At 43.9% G+C, this 13,058-nt stretch overlaps 1 protein-coding gene across 1 annotated transcript in view; it reads left to right on the forward strand.

The window, feature by feature from the left end:
* Positions 1–12,848, forward strand: part of bdnf (brain-derived neurotrophic factor) — a gene marked incomplete at its 3' end in the record, with an annotated part of 16,887 nt that extends 4,039 nt beyond the window's left edge. The window contains exon 2 of the mRNA XM_080530148.1: positions 11,967–12,848. Coding sequence (XP_080386274.1) covers positions 11,967–12,848 — 882 coding nt within the window. The remainder of the gene's footprint in view (positions 1–11,966) is intronic.
* Between the last annotated feature and the right edge of the window lie 210 nt (positions 12,849–13,058).

A 13,058-nucleotide genomic window follows, 5' to 3' on the forward strand; every position in this document is an offset into this window, starting at 1 on the left:
ATTTGTTTTGAGGTTGGATGTGTGTTTGCCTGAGTGTCTGTGCGTGTGTATACAGTATGTTGATGCATGCACAAAGAGATTGACAGTGGCTCTTAGTACTCTGTAGTGCCTGGAATCTAATAGCACTCTATGACTCATGGGCCTCATTTAAAAAAAAGTATAGGTGGGTCTATTATACATGTCTGTTGCAAATCAGACACCTTTCTAACCTAAACTTAAAAGTTCACTGAACATCTAATTAAACTCCTCAAACAAACAGTCTCGGTACGTAAAAAAACGCTAAGTCTCTTTAGTTTCCCACTTGGAAAAAATGCCACCTTTGAGCTTTGTGCTGTATTTGCAGAAAATGAGGGACCATGTTGTTGTTTTTGTTGTACTCCTAATGAGATGCCAAGTGATTTATTTATGAATTACCTGGTTGGAACAGCCCCCCATGCACAGTGTGCAAGTTCTTTATTTTTTTTATTTTTTTGGAGTCATGTCGCTCAGCGATTGCTGATGCAACTGTTTGTCATCCAGAGTTTGCCCTCACCTCCTGTGTTCCTTCGGGGAGGGCTATATTCATCTTGGCATGTCCCCGGGTGTGTTGGAGATGGAGTGCATCACAGAGCAGGTGCGAGCATCCACTCCCATACTGCTAGATGCCAACTAAGAGCCCTCCACCTCATTAACTTGTACAGAGAAGAATCATGATAGCCATATAGCAAACACATCAGAATAAATCTCTCATTGGAGGAGGTCCAAGGCACAAGGATAATGAGCCTTTTTCCTTCATTTTTAAGTCTTGTGTGCAAACTGGGGGGGACTGAGATGGAGTTCTTAGTTCCTTATCTCGCCATCCCTTTAACTGCTCCAAACAACATCTCCTCCCCTCGAACAATGTACTCTGTGCTCTACAATGTACTACGCTAAAGCCAAAGTCTAGTATCAATTGCCTGTTTCTTGCAGGATCAAGTGGGTGTAAGATGAGATATTCAGGAAAATAAATCAGGAAATTCAACAAAGAAAGTGTGCTTTTACCCAGATGTACTACATACCTATGGCGTTATCTGACTTTTATTGTGAAATGTATTTGTTTTCTTATTAACTTACTGTAATTGTTTCATCATTCATCATTCTGGAGCCTAGGTTCTTAAAGTTAGAGAGAACAGGTTAATTCCACCATTATCTGGTCAATTGCTGTCAGTTCGAAGTTGATTATAAGGGTATGATTCATACTGTATTTGAAGTTTGGCTTTATTGAAGTTATTTTGCTTGCTTATTTTCTATGTCTACAGGCAGGCTTGATGTGTGTAGTCCAAGGCAAGCTGCTGAATTCTATTGGCTGAAAGGTCCTGTCATAACTGTGTTAAGACATTGCTTTTAAGCATTGCGTTAAAACGTTTTTTTTTTTTTTTTTTTAAGAATTCATACTAAGTGGTAACTCAAAAGTGTGGCATGCCTGGCTTTGAAGATAACGGAGATGTAATGGATGTAACAATGTCATTTAAACATGTCTACACACCTTATCCAACATTGTGAGATTATGTGCGCATCATTATATTGGAGAACTGCAAAGTAACTGCAACTTCAAGGAATGTAAGTAACTGTCTAGTCTAGTTCTGTTTTGGTGCTCGTTTCTGTGTAACCTATATACAGTAACATAGCAAGAAATATCAACTCTGGTTTCAATTAAACATTGAGGAGGAGACGTCCATCCATGGCCAATGCATGCGTTCCTTATCCCGCAGCTTTTTCCCCCACAGTATTTGTAAACCAACCAAGGTATATAGCCTAGAAACGCACATCAGTGGCCAGTGGCTCGTCATGGTTCCACTACAGGGCTCTTCTCTCCAAACCCAGTTCAGTAACCAGTCAGCCAGCGGCGAGTCACATGTTGCAACGTCATGGTGTAGTAAGTTACTGTAGTTGCGACTGGGATACAGTACAGTCGTCATTCCAGCTCCAGAGGTCTCTCATCGTGCAGGGTTTAGCATGCAAGCCCTTCTGTTTCCAGCCATGATCTCCATAGGAGCCGCGCAGCAGCCATGGGAGTCCATTACCTCAACCATGCAATTTCCACCATCAATAATTTAATCTATTTGCTCGAAAGCTGAAAAGATATCCTGAAGCTGTCGCAAGAGTAACAGGGGAAATATCGCTTAAGTAAATTACACAGCAGGGGTCGGTCCGAAACGTCCCAGATGACACTGTCCTGTTGAATGGTCTCCTTTACTAACACTGGGCAGTAAAAAGGTATGTTGTTGTTTTTTGCTAGACTTGTCTTGTTTGATCACTTTTTTGTTCTGTTGTTGTGGCGATGATATGTGCTCGTTTTGGAGCGGGGATCTGTTTTAAAAGTAGGTTAGTCAAGTTGGGGATCCTAAGAACGCATCAGACTCCGCCGCAGCTTTAAGAGATGTAACTCTATCTTCTTTCTTCATGAATAAAAAAACGGTGTTATTATGTTAATTGCATTTCTAATAGGGACCAAAGAACGGGGTCAGTGGAGGTAATTATAGAAAGAAAAAACGTCTAATGTATACTAATGAGAAATGCGCAGGGTTGGACATTTTTGTCATGACACCTATATCCCCTGGATAGGACTGCCAATAGAGTAAATGTCATTCGTATGTCTGGTCATATCTACATGCACTCTATAACTTAAGCTGTGGCATCATTTGTACTGAAGCAAAAGAGACAAAATACAGATTCGTTCAAATTCACCACTAACCTTTGATGATATCCCATAAACACGCATGTTTTTCTTATCTAATTGGCACAAACCCATGTATGTTCAGTAGCCTAAATGGTGATTGGAATGTATCCTTCTCACATAAAACGGTGAAAAACTAACCAGTGAATTCAATTGTCAAAAAACCAGACAGGGTTATTATAAGCGAATGCAAAAAAAAAAAAGTTTGATGTTAGCCTACTCATTAAGACTTTATAGGAAACTTGAGACCTTACGCTCAGCTATACCCTAGCTCTCTCCTAGACCGTTAACCCCACAAGGCGAGGATGCATATACGGATGAATATGAATATTCGGATTAAAAACCAATCCCTAGATGGAGCGGTGGCGCAATTATCCAGGAGCGCGAAAAATACCTCAATTATGAAATATTTTGCGCTCTAGCCGAAGAACCACTTCCACGGCGCCATAATAGAGCTGTTCGCCAAGTAAACATAGTTAAGGTTTGATGACCAAATGTTTATGTTATTTTTACATGAAATGATTGCTATTTTAACATGTTTATGAATGGGAGTGTCGCAAACATTGCGTCAAAAAGATAGTTGGAAACAAGTGCCAAACAGTAGGTGGCAGTTTTGGCGCACAACGGCAACCTTATGTTAATCAATGCGTTATGGTTTCGATTTGATTCTGGCTTATTGGGCTATTATCATTTTGCAGACGTAAAGTGCTCTCTCTCTCTCTCTCTCTCTCTCTCTCTCTCTCTCTCTCTCTCTCTCTCTTTCCCTCTCTCTCTCGGTCGATCGATCGATCGGTCTATCTCTCTCTATCTGGCTATCTATCTATCTATCTATCTATCTATCTATCTATCTATCTACCTGCCTTATCTGCAATGTGCAATCTAACCTAATAGGCTACTTGGTTGAGTTTTCTTACATGCCCTGTCCCTTTGTTTTTACTGTGTGTGTGTGTGTGTGTGTGTGTGTGTGTGTGTGTGTGTGTGTGTGTGTGTGTGTGTGTGCGTGTGTGTGTGTCGTATCGAGCGTGTGTGTACGCGTTTAAGAGAGCGAAAGAGGGAGACAGAAATTTTGGAGCGTTCAATGTCTTTAAAACTTTCCGCGGTCTCGTGCGCCATCTAGCGCAAATACTTAGAAACTGCTTGACACCGTTATTCTGAAAGTAGGTCTAATGCTCTTAGCTTTTGGAAAGCTTTTTTTTTTAAACTACACTCAATTGGCAAACAACAGGCGACTTGATAGCTACCCTATGTAAAGAAAATAGCAAATATCTGTGTCCAAGCAACGTTACTTTGAAGGTATGCGGCTCCCTCCCATGGCTAAAATGGTTTACATTCCCAAGGGTTGTAAATATATAAAAAACCATAGAGAGACTATAGGTCTTATCTTGGACATGAATTCACTGGAATGCTCACTGTTTGACAGTCAGTAGATTGATCCTCGTAGGCTTTATTGTTTATGATCCATGTTTATAGCACTTCCTAGGAACACCGTGATAATAATGACATGGAATACTGTGGGTTATAAGTAATTCCCCCTTTTTTGCCTTGATAGCGTTGGCTTGGCACCAACAGAATAACAAATTCAAAGTTATATTGCCTCAGTGTGAAGTAGAGAGGCACGTCTGTTGATAAAAAGAGAGAGACCCAATTGGACTTTATACTCCTCCACATCTTGTTGTGCGGTTATGACATTTTTGTCATGCCAGAGTTTGCCTGGAGGAGGTCTTGGTGATGGTAACGCTCATCCATTACACTGTCCGCAACAATGCCTGCCGGGGAACAGATCTCTCCGAACTTCGACAACACATGTGTGAGCTATTACTGATAAACAATAATGGCTTTTTCCATACTTTTATGGAATAGTTTGGTTATTGAGATAATTCCTTTTTTAAATAGGTGTAATTCAGAGAAAATGTTAATGTACAGTCTTATTTGAAATGTGTTTGGTATGCAGACTGCTACACATTGGATGGATTGAATTTGAACAGGAGAATGAATACTTGCTGGTGTAGTCATCTAACAAAAGCGGTAAACGGGGTAGATAAGACGGTGTGTCTCAAAGTGAAACACGTATAAACATTTATTAGAAATCAGGTCAGTGGTTAGTGATAGATGAAGAAAACTCCAGACAAAAATATGTATTCTTTGTTGAAATTTGGCATGCACATTCAAAGACGTTTTGTGGTACACAATAGATATGTTTACTTTACTTGTATAAGATTCTTAAGCCGTAACGTAACTGTACAAATGAAAACATAACATGGCTTGTGTTGAGTTTTTGCACATTGGTTCTGGAGCAGCCGAGCGTTTAGAATAACACTTGCTATGCAAGTCCTTTAATGTTTTAAGAGACACTTTATAGCATTCCGTCAAAGGAGGGTTTTTCTCTAATCCCCACCTGTCACGAAGAGCAAATACTGCAAGGTAACCAGCCACCTCTAAACCCAGTCATCCAGCCTTACCAGCGCTAACACCAACAGATGCTTATCCAAATGTGTCATATCCAATCCCTGCCACTAAACGATGGTAATGTTGAAATCTATCAACTCTCGTGAAGGTTCACTGCAGAATGCTTAGAGGAGGAGTGTTCTGAACACAGCTAATACAACTGGAAAGAAAATGATCATTTTATTGGAAATCCATTACTTTTCTAACCCACGTTCTCTCTCCCACTCACGTAATATACATACACTTTAATCCAAAAGTGTCGAATAGCAGAATCTGATGAGGAAAATGGAATTGGAACACAACCCAAGACTACTATATTGATCTGGATTAAATATAGTATATAATGAAAAAACCTATACATTTTTAAAAAGGCCTCTGGAGATGGTAAAATATGACAGCGAAATCCAATGCGAGAGTTTAAAATCAGATATATTAAATCAGAAATAACCAGTCATCAGTTTTACTTTGGTTCGAATTAGATATTAGGGTCTCGGTTATTCCCAGACAGTCCCACAGCAATAAAGTGATTCATCGGATAGATTGCATTTTAACAGGATGTTGATTGAGAGCATAAGCCATATTGATTCTCCTGGATGGAAACAGGAAATAGACGAGTTAGAAATAAAATCGTTTGTTGTTCCCGATGTGAGGAGGCCCAGAGGACTGGCAAGCAATTGCGCACTGATGAGTGGCACTGCCCCCAACACCCCCCCTCCTCCCCTCCCCTCCATCCCTCCATCCCTCCATCCTCTCCCCTACGGAGACCTGGGAGAGACGTCACTCGCGGTTGTTATGCTGCGAAATGACGCTTGCACTCCCCACCCCCCGCTGCTGCAACCGTACCCCTGTGATCTATTAGGGAATAAGTAGGGCTGCATCTGCAGCAGCATCTTCTACATGAAGTTTGACACCCCTTCTCTTCCCCCCCCCCCCAAACCCAAACCCAAACCCAAACCCAAACCCAAACCCACCCTCTTGAGTTGCAACAGGAGACCTGATAAGAACATCCTCGATTATTGAACAGGACTGACCAGGTGTACAAACGCTGTCCAATCAGAAACGCTAACAGCTGTCGTCACATCTGAACCCAATGAAACCGGGTTAGCCAACGGCGATAATCGGATGATTATTATCATATTAGAGAAATATGTCGATGATTTTTCAAATTATTATATTATGCTCCTCGTGTTTTAGCTTCGGTTGCGTTTCGTCTCCAAGGTTGTTATTGTCGATGAGAGGAAAGATGCCCCCATCCCCCCCCCGCAAACACATCCAAACCAACCCCTCCCACCCCCCCTAACACACACTCACACTCTGGAGGAGCGCGTCACTGACGCTCTGGGACCCAGCGGCTCATTAAGGAGAAGGATGTGATATTCTGAATCGAGACTGTGAGACTCCCAGCATGCCTATTTATAGACCCAATATCAGGGGCGGACTGGGATCAAAAAACAGCCCTGGCATTTGCGACACAACAGCCCTATTTCCAAACCCAACACGCAACACGGATTGTTAACATATAAAGCTTGAGATAACCAGACTGACTAGAATCCAATGTAGACATTTGGAACACATAACACACACTGACACACACTACAATCACTGATGAATTCAGAGTGCTGACAACAATCCACAGTGACTGACTTAACCTGAACTGTGGCATCTATCTTAGCCAAAAGGACCTTGAGGTCCAGTGAAGCCTAATAGACTCGGTGTAGCTAAGAGAAGCTGCTCTGACACGGAATACAATAACGTTAGCAAAACACCCTCCAGTTACATGAACCATCACATGTATGAGCCTAAACAATACACCAGCCACAGTGCACATTACATTTAGCTTCACCAAAGCAGAAAAAGAGCACTGCACAGCCACAGTGTATAATAATAAATGTGTCTTACCTTAGTTAGTTAGCAGGCTACGAAGTAGTTTGCTTTTCTCGGCAACCCTGTCAATCACGTCATCGGAGTCCAGCTTCATTAGGATTTCTTTTTCAGTTGCCATGAGCATGAAGGCCTCCAAATTGTCCTGTGACAGTCTGCTCCTGAGACGATTCTTAATAAACTTCAATGTGGAAAAGCTTCTTTCACATGCCACTTGTGTGCAGGAGAGTGTCAAAAGAAATTTGTAGGCTAATCCTATTGTGTGGTAGACATGAGTGAACAAATTCAACTGCTGCAGGAGGAAATAGCAGCATAATGCACAGTTCTTGCAGGTTGTGCATCTTTTGCTCACCAGATCAACTTCTTCTTGATCCATCTGATGGTCCTGTTCCTCAGACGTAACAGACTGTCTGATTGTATATTCATTCAGTGGAGACTGTTTCAGAGTGTCCCATTGTGTGGTGAGGTTTGACAACTCAGACTGTAAATTCTCAACAGTTGCATCTTCATCAAATGTAAGTAGGCATTTACTTAAGTCCTGAAGTGCATTTGGAGGTAGTCCATTGGCTTTAATTGTTGGAAAATTACGAGGATCTAGACATGCTAAATCAGCATAAAGTTTCCCATTCTGCAGGAAGCGGCGATGCATACACTCAGAGGCTGTGTCAAGAATTACATTGTGGACTTGTACTCTATACGCCATCAATGAGTCTGTAGCTGCATGTTCTGCATCAGCAGCACACTCACCTGGCATTGCTTTTCTTTTCTTGATGCGTTTTGGTGGCAGCGCATCCTGCACTTCCATTTCAGATTCCTCACTTTGTAATCTGTTGTTTGCCCATCTCACAAACTTGTCTGTGGCTTCTTTCACTGTGTTAAAGTCTCTGACATGGTTTTTCAGTTGCTCGTGTGTTTTTGTTACCATCCTATGGGCAGCCACAAGATCCAGTGCGCTGGTCTGTAAGTATTTTGACAATGGTGATGTTAGTGAGAAAATACGCAGGAACACCTGTGCAGTCAAAACTGTCTCGTATTTAAGAAGTGACTCCATGTAGGCATGAGCCTTAACACGCACAGCTGGTTTAAACTGTAGATTCTCCTCAATCTTGGACAATGTTATAACTAGCTCCACATACAAACCACTGTCTGGCTTGGCGAATGATCCAAAGATCTTCTTCAGCGCAGCATCCTTTGAGGACCATCTTGTTTCACCAATCAGTGTAATCCTTCGGTGTTGGGGGTCCTCCTGACTGACACCTTCCCAAACATTCATTCGCTGATATGAGTCACGAAGAAACACTGCAATCTCGTTAACCAACCCAAATAATGATGCCGCTGCTATCACTACACCTGTAGTTTCAGACATAACCAGGTTGAGTACATGGGCGTAGCACCACACATGAACTTGACTTGGGGCTTCCTTTGACAGCCAGGCAGAGAAGCCCCTGTATTGGCCTTGCATATTTGCGGCCCCATCTGTGGAGTTTCCGATGCAGTTCTTTATGTCTATTTTGCAAGAGGTCAACGTCTCTTTGAGCAGTTTAAGAAAGTCCTCACCTGTGGATGATTTGCATTCAACGACTGCCAGTAGTTTCTCATGAACGCTGTCTGTTACATAGCGGACTACAACACTGCACTGATCTTTTGCTGAGATATCTTGTGTCGTATCGATTTGTACTGAATACATTCCAGCCTGGATGACTTCAGTAGCGACACTCTCTTTTATTAGTTGCCGGATAGACTCCACAACCGTATTGACAGTTGTTTTGGACATTAATGTCACTAGTGAGCCTCTTCCCTGGCCAGACTTGCTTTTCTCAATGCACTCTTGCACATGCTGCTGTAAGCAACTGTCATATTTACTGAGAAGCAACAGTGTCTCCAGAAAGTTCCCATGATCAACCGACATGTCAGCTAATGAGTATGCGGCCTCAGATCTATGTCCCCGATAACCAAGTGCACATTTGCCTATCATTTTTACCACATTAACCACACGCTCTAGAACTTGCCTCCTCTTACGCACTTGTTCTCGGCGGGCTGACATTTGATTTGACTGCAGCAAATGTGCGATATCTGCTTGACTTACCCACGAAAAGTATGCCTTTACACATTCCATATGAAAGACAGTGTTCTCATGCTCGTTTAGCCTCTGGTGTACGTGCCTCCAGTCGTTATATCCATCAATGAAGGGATGTGTCTCAATCTCAGTCTTTTTAGAAAATGCCAGGCACACTGCACAAAATAAAGAATGGTCCTTCTCACGATAGCTGACCCATTTCCGTTGTGATCCATCTTTGCGGTTAAATGCTTTCTTGGCTGTTCCTTCAGCCGACTGATGTGGGTGAAACTTGAAAAACTGTCCAAGTGTGTCGAAATTTGGTCGCTTGAAAAAATCATACTGCTCCTCAGCCTCCTCTGTAGCCATCCTACCGGCCCCGCTCATTGCTCCCGCGGCCGCCGTTCCCTCTGATAATGTACCGGTAATTTCCAACGCCTTTTGCTTGTCATTGTCATGATGAACTGTTTCGGTCACAAGTCCCGTGTCCATGTCCGATTCCTCTGCCACTTCCTCTTGCTTGTCTCCATGTTTCTCTCCCTCGTCGTCTACCTCCACAAGTTCAAGGCTAGTGCTAGTTGAAGGAATCACACTAGCACATGCTGCTTGCTTCACAAACAGATCGGTTATTTTTGTTAATTTCCCCCCCTCTGCCAATAGAGCTTTCTTCGATTTGTCCCTCTTTTTCTCTGCCCCACCCTTTGATCGTTTAGTGCCCCGATTCATTTTATTTTAGCTAGATGCAATTTTCCTGTCAGTTTATCGTTGAGTTATCAAGCAGTGTAGTAGCAACGAGTTGATCATGGGAAAATGCGTGTAACGTTACGTCACACGTCACGTTAGGCCCTGGCCCGGGCACCCGCGCAGAACTGCGTGGGAGGCCCGGGCCGATATATAATGTTTTGGGCCGCGGTCGGCTGAAATAAGTTATTTTCAATGAAAATCACCAGAGACAAAAAAAAAAAAAAAAAAAAAAGGGGTTTTTTTTTTTTTAACATTCTGAGCGGCCCAGAGTCTCGCGGCCGTCCTGGCATTTGCCAGGCATGCCCGGTGGCCAGTCCGCCACTGCCCAATATCTCTATGGCAGTCACTGTGGCGTTGGTTAATCGCAGCCATGGCCCTAGACACCAATTAAGAATGAAACAAATGCTTTTTAGGTGGGGTGCGCCCCTCCCCTCTCGCTAAGGTCCTTCCGCCCACGCTGCCTGGGTAGGAGAGACAGATTTGCTCGGAGCGGTATTCCTGCATCGGGTCGGGACACGAGAAGGACGGCATGCCGAGTGCAGTCAGAGCCTTGGCCGTGGCTATTTTTAAATGCCTGCCTGCCCCCCCTCTGGAAGAAGAGAGAGCTCCTCTGCTTCTTTCATTGTGGTTTGCGTCTCATATTATGTGTGTGACTGTGGGATGGTTCTACGGATGTGTTGATTTGCTGTGAATCATAGGGGGGCGACTCGAAGGTAAGGGATGCTTCAGGGGGGAGACAGGGGGGGGGGGGAATAAGAAATGATCTGGATGAAGAGGATGTGGTGGTGTGTGTGTGTGTGTGTGTGTGTGTGTGTGTGTGTGTGTGTGTGTGTGTGTGTGTGTTTTGGCTCGGCTGGGCCATTGTGGTATTCTCTCTCTCCTTGTTGTGTTTACTGTGTATGTGATCAGCCGTGGGTTTTGTGACCAAAAGTGTGTGCATCTCTGATAGCGTGGGCGCTGGCATAGGAACGCACAAGTATTTCCTCTCTTCACTTTACCTCCCAGCGTCTTCCTGGCTCCCTGTCAGTTCCCCCCGCTGCCCTGTCAGTTCCTCTCTTCCTGTACAATCCATCTATCCAGACGTTCCTCTTTTCTCGCTCTCTCCCTCAATAAACCTCCTCGCTCCTTCCTTCCTTCCTTCCTTCTCCCCACTATCAAGTTTAGCTTGGTGTTTGTTTGTTTTACAAACAAAGATTGGTCGTCTATCGCAGAATCACTCAGAAAACATCGATTTTTGTCCGAAACAGAATCAATCAATCAATAAGTACTTTACTGTCCCTGTGGGAAATCTGATGTGAAGGCAGGGTAACGTGAAAATACAATCGTTGGGCTACATGAGGTGAAATTGAAAAACACTGTATAATTTGATGCCTTCGTTATTCAAGTACAGACCCGCTTAACATTTATGATAGTTTGGTAACCCAAATCATTAACAGAGACAATAATGTGAATAATCATCCTATGAAAACATGAGAGAGATAATTGCTCATATTTTGAGTAGCCTGACCCTGGGTACAGTTTCAAGAATTTTTACGGTTATTACTTAATAGTTCCTGCATAACACATAAGATACTTATCACATCAAGCTTAATGGAATATGGTAGGATTCTACTAATGCAGAATTAGTTCTGCCATTACAGCATATGTACTAATGGTTCTCGGTAATCTCCTTCCTTCTGTGAAAAGAGGAAATGCACAGTTGATATTCAAAGTGCAAAGTGCATATCAGGCAGAGTGGGCATGCGATAGTCAACGTAGGATGATGAACCATGTGAGAAAGTCCTCTTTACTTTCATACAGTACTTTGGTATGTGTACCTACTTGTGTTAACGACCATATCAAATGAACATCGCTTTAGTCAACATCCCTTGATGTCATGATGCATCTTCCATAAGATGCAGTCATAAATAAATGAGTCAAGGGAAGGAATACCATTGGGTTGTTTACCCAACTAAGCACACCGTGGAAAGCTGTGTGGGAGAGACTTTACATTATAACCGAAAACACAACAAACTGTATTAGTGTCCTGTATACTCTGTTATACTCTGTACGAGTTGCACTAATATTTCACCCTCTTCCTCCTCTCCTCCCCCCTCCCTCCCTCTCTCTCCCCCTCCCTCCCTCTCTCTGTCTTCTTGTCTCCAGTTCCACCAGGTTAGAAGAGTGATGACCATCCTGTTCCTTACTATGGTTATTTCATACTTCAGTTGCATGAGAGCTGCACCCATGAGAGACGGTCCTGGCCTGCGGGGCCACAGGACGGAGGGCTACCTGGGTGCCTCAGTGACGGCCGGGGGGCGGGGCCACGGGACTCCGCAGAGCGGGGGTGGGCCGGGCCAGCGCGCCGCCGGGGGTCTGCTGCCCTCGCTCACAGACACGTTCGAGCAGGTGATCGAGGAGCTGCTGGAGGTGGAGGGCGAAGCCCTGGGGCCGGGGGGGGCCGGGGCCGACAAGGGCCAGCAGGAAGGAGGGGGTCCGTCCTCCGCGGTCGCCTCCGCCGCCGCCGCCGCCGCCGCCGCCGCCGCTGCAGAGAGCAAGGATGTCGACCTGTACGCGTCGCGGGTGATGATCAGCAACCAAGTGCCTTTGGAGCCGCCGTTGCTCTTTCTCCTGGAGGAATACAAAAACTACCTGGACGCAGCGAACATGTCCATGAGGGTGCGGCGGCACTCTGACCCCTCGCGGCGCGGAGAGCTCAGCGTGTGTGACAGTATTAGCCAGTGGGTGACGGCTGTGGACAAAAAGACGGCGATAGACATGTCTGGGCAGACAGTTACCGTCCTAGAGAAGGTCCCGGTCCCCAACGGCCAACTGAAGCAATACTTTTATGAGACCAAATGCAACCCCATGGGGTACACAAAGGAGGGCTGCCGCGGAATAGACAAGCGGCATTATAACTCCCAATGCAGGACAACCCAGTCCTACGTGCGGGCGCTCACCATGGATAGCAAAAAGAAGATTGGCTGGCGGTTTATAAGGATAGACACTTCGTGTGTATGCACATTGACCATTAAAAGAGGAAGATAGTGTATATAATGTATAGATTTTATTGAGAGTTTAAAAAAGAGAGTAAAGAGAAAATATCTATTTGTATATATACATAACAGGGTAAATTATTCCGTCAAATGAAAATTTTATGGACTGCATGTAAAAAAAGATGAAGTTTATACAGTAAAAGTGATACTACAGTCTATTTATTGAACATATTCATGACCTTGTAAACAATTAAAAAAAAGA

The sequence above is a fragment of the Nansenia antarctica genome (genome assembly GCF_963989245.1).
Source record: "Nansenia antarctica genome assembly, chromosome: 4".
Lineage (NCBI taxonomy): Eukaryota > Metazoa > Chordata > Actinopteri > Argentiniformes > Microstomatidae > Nansenia > Nansenia antarctica.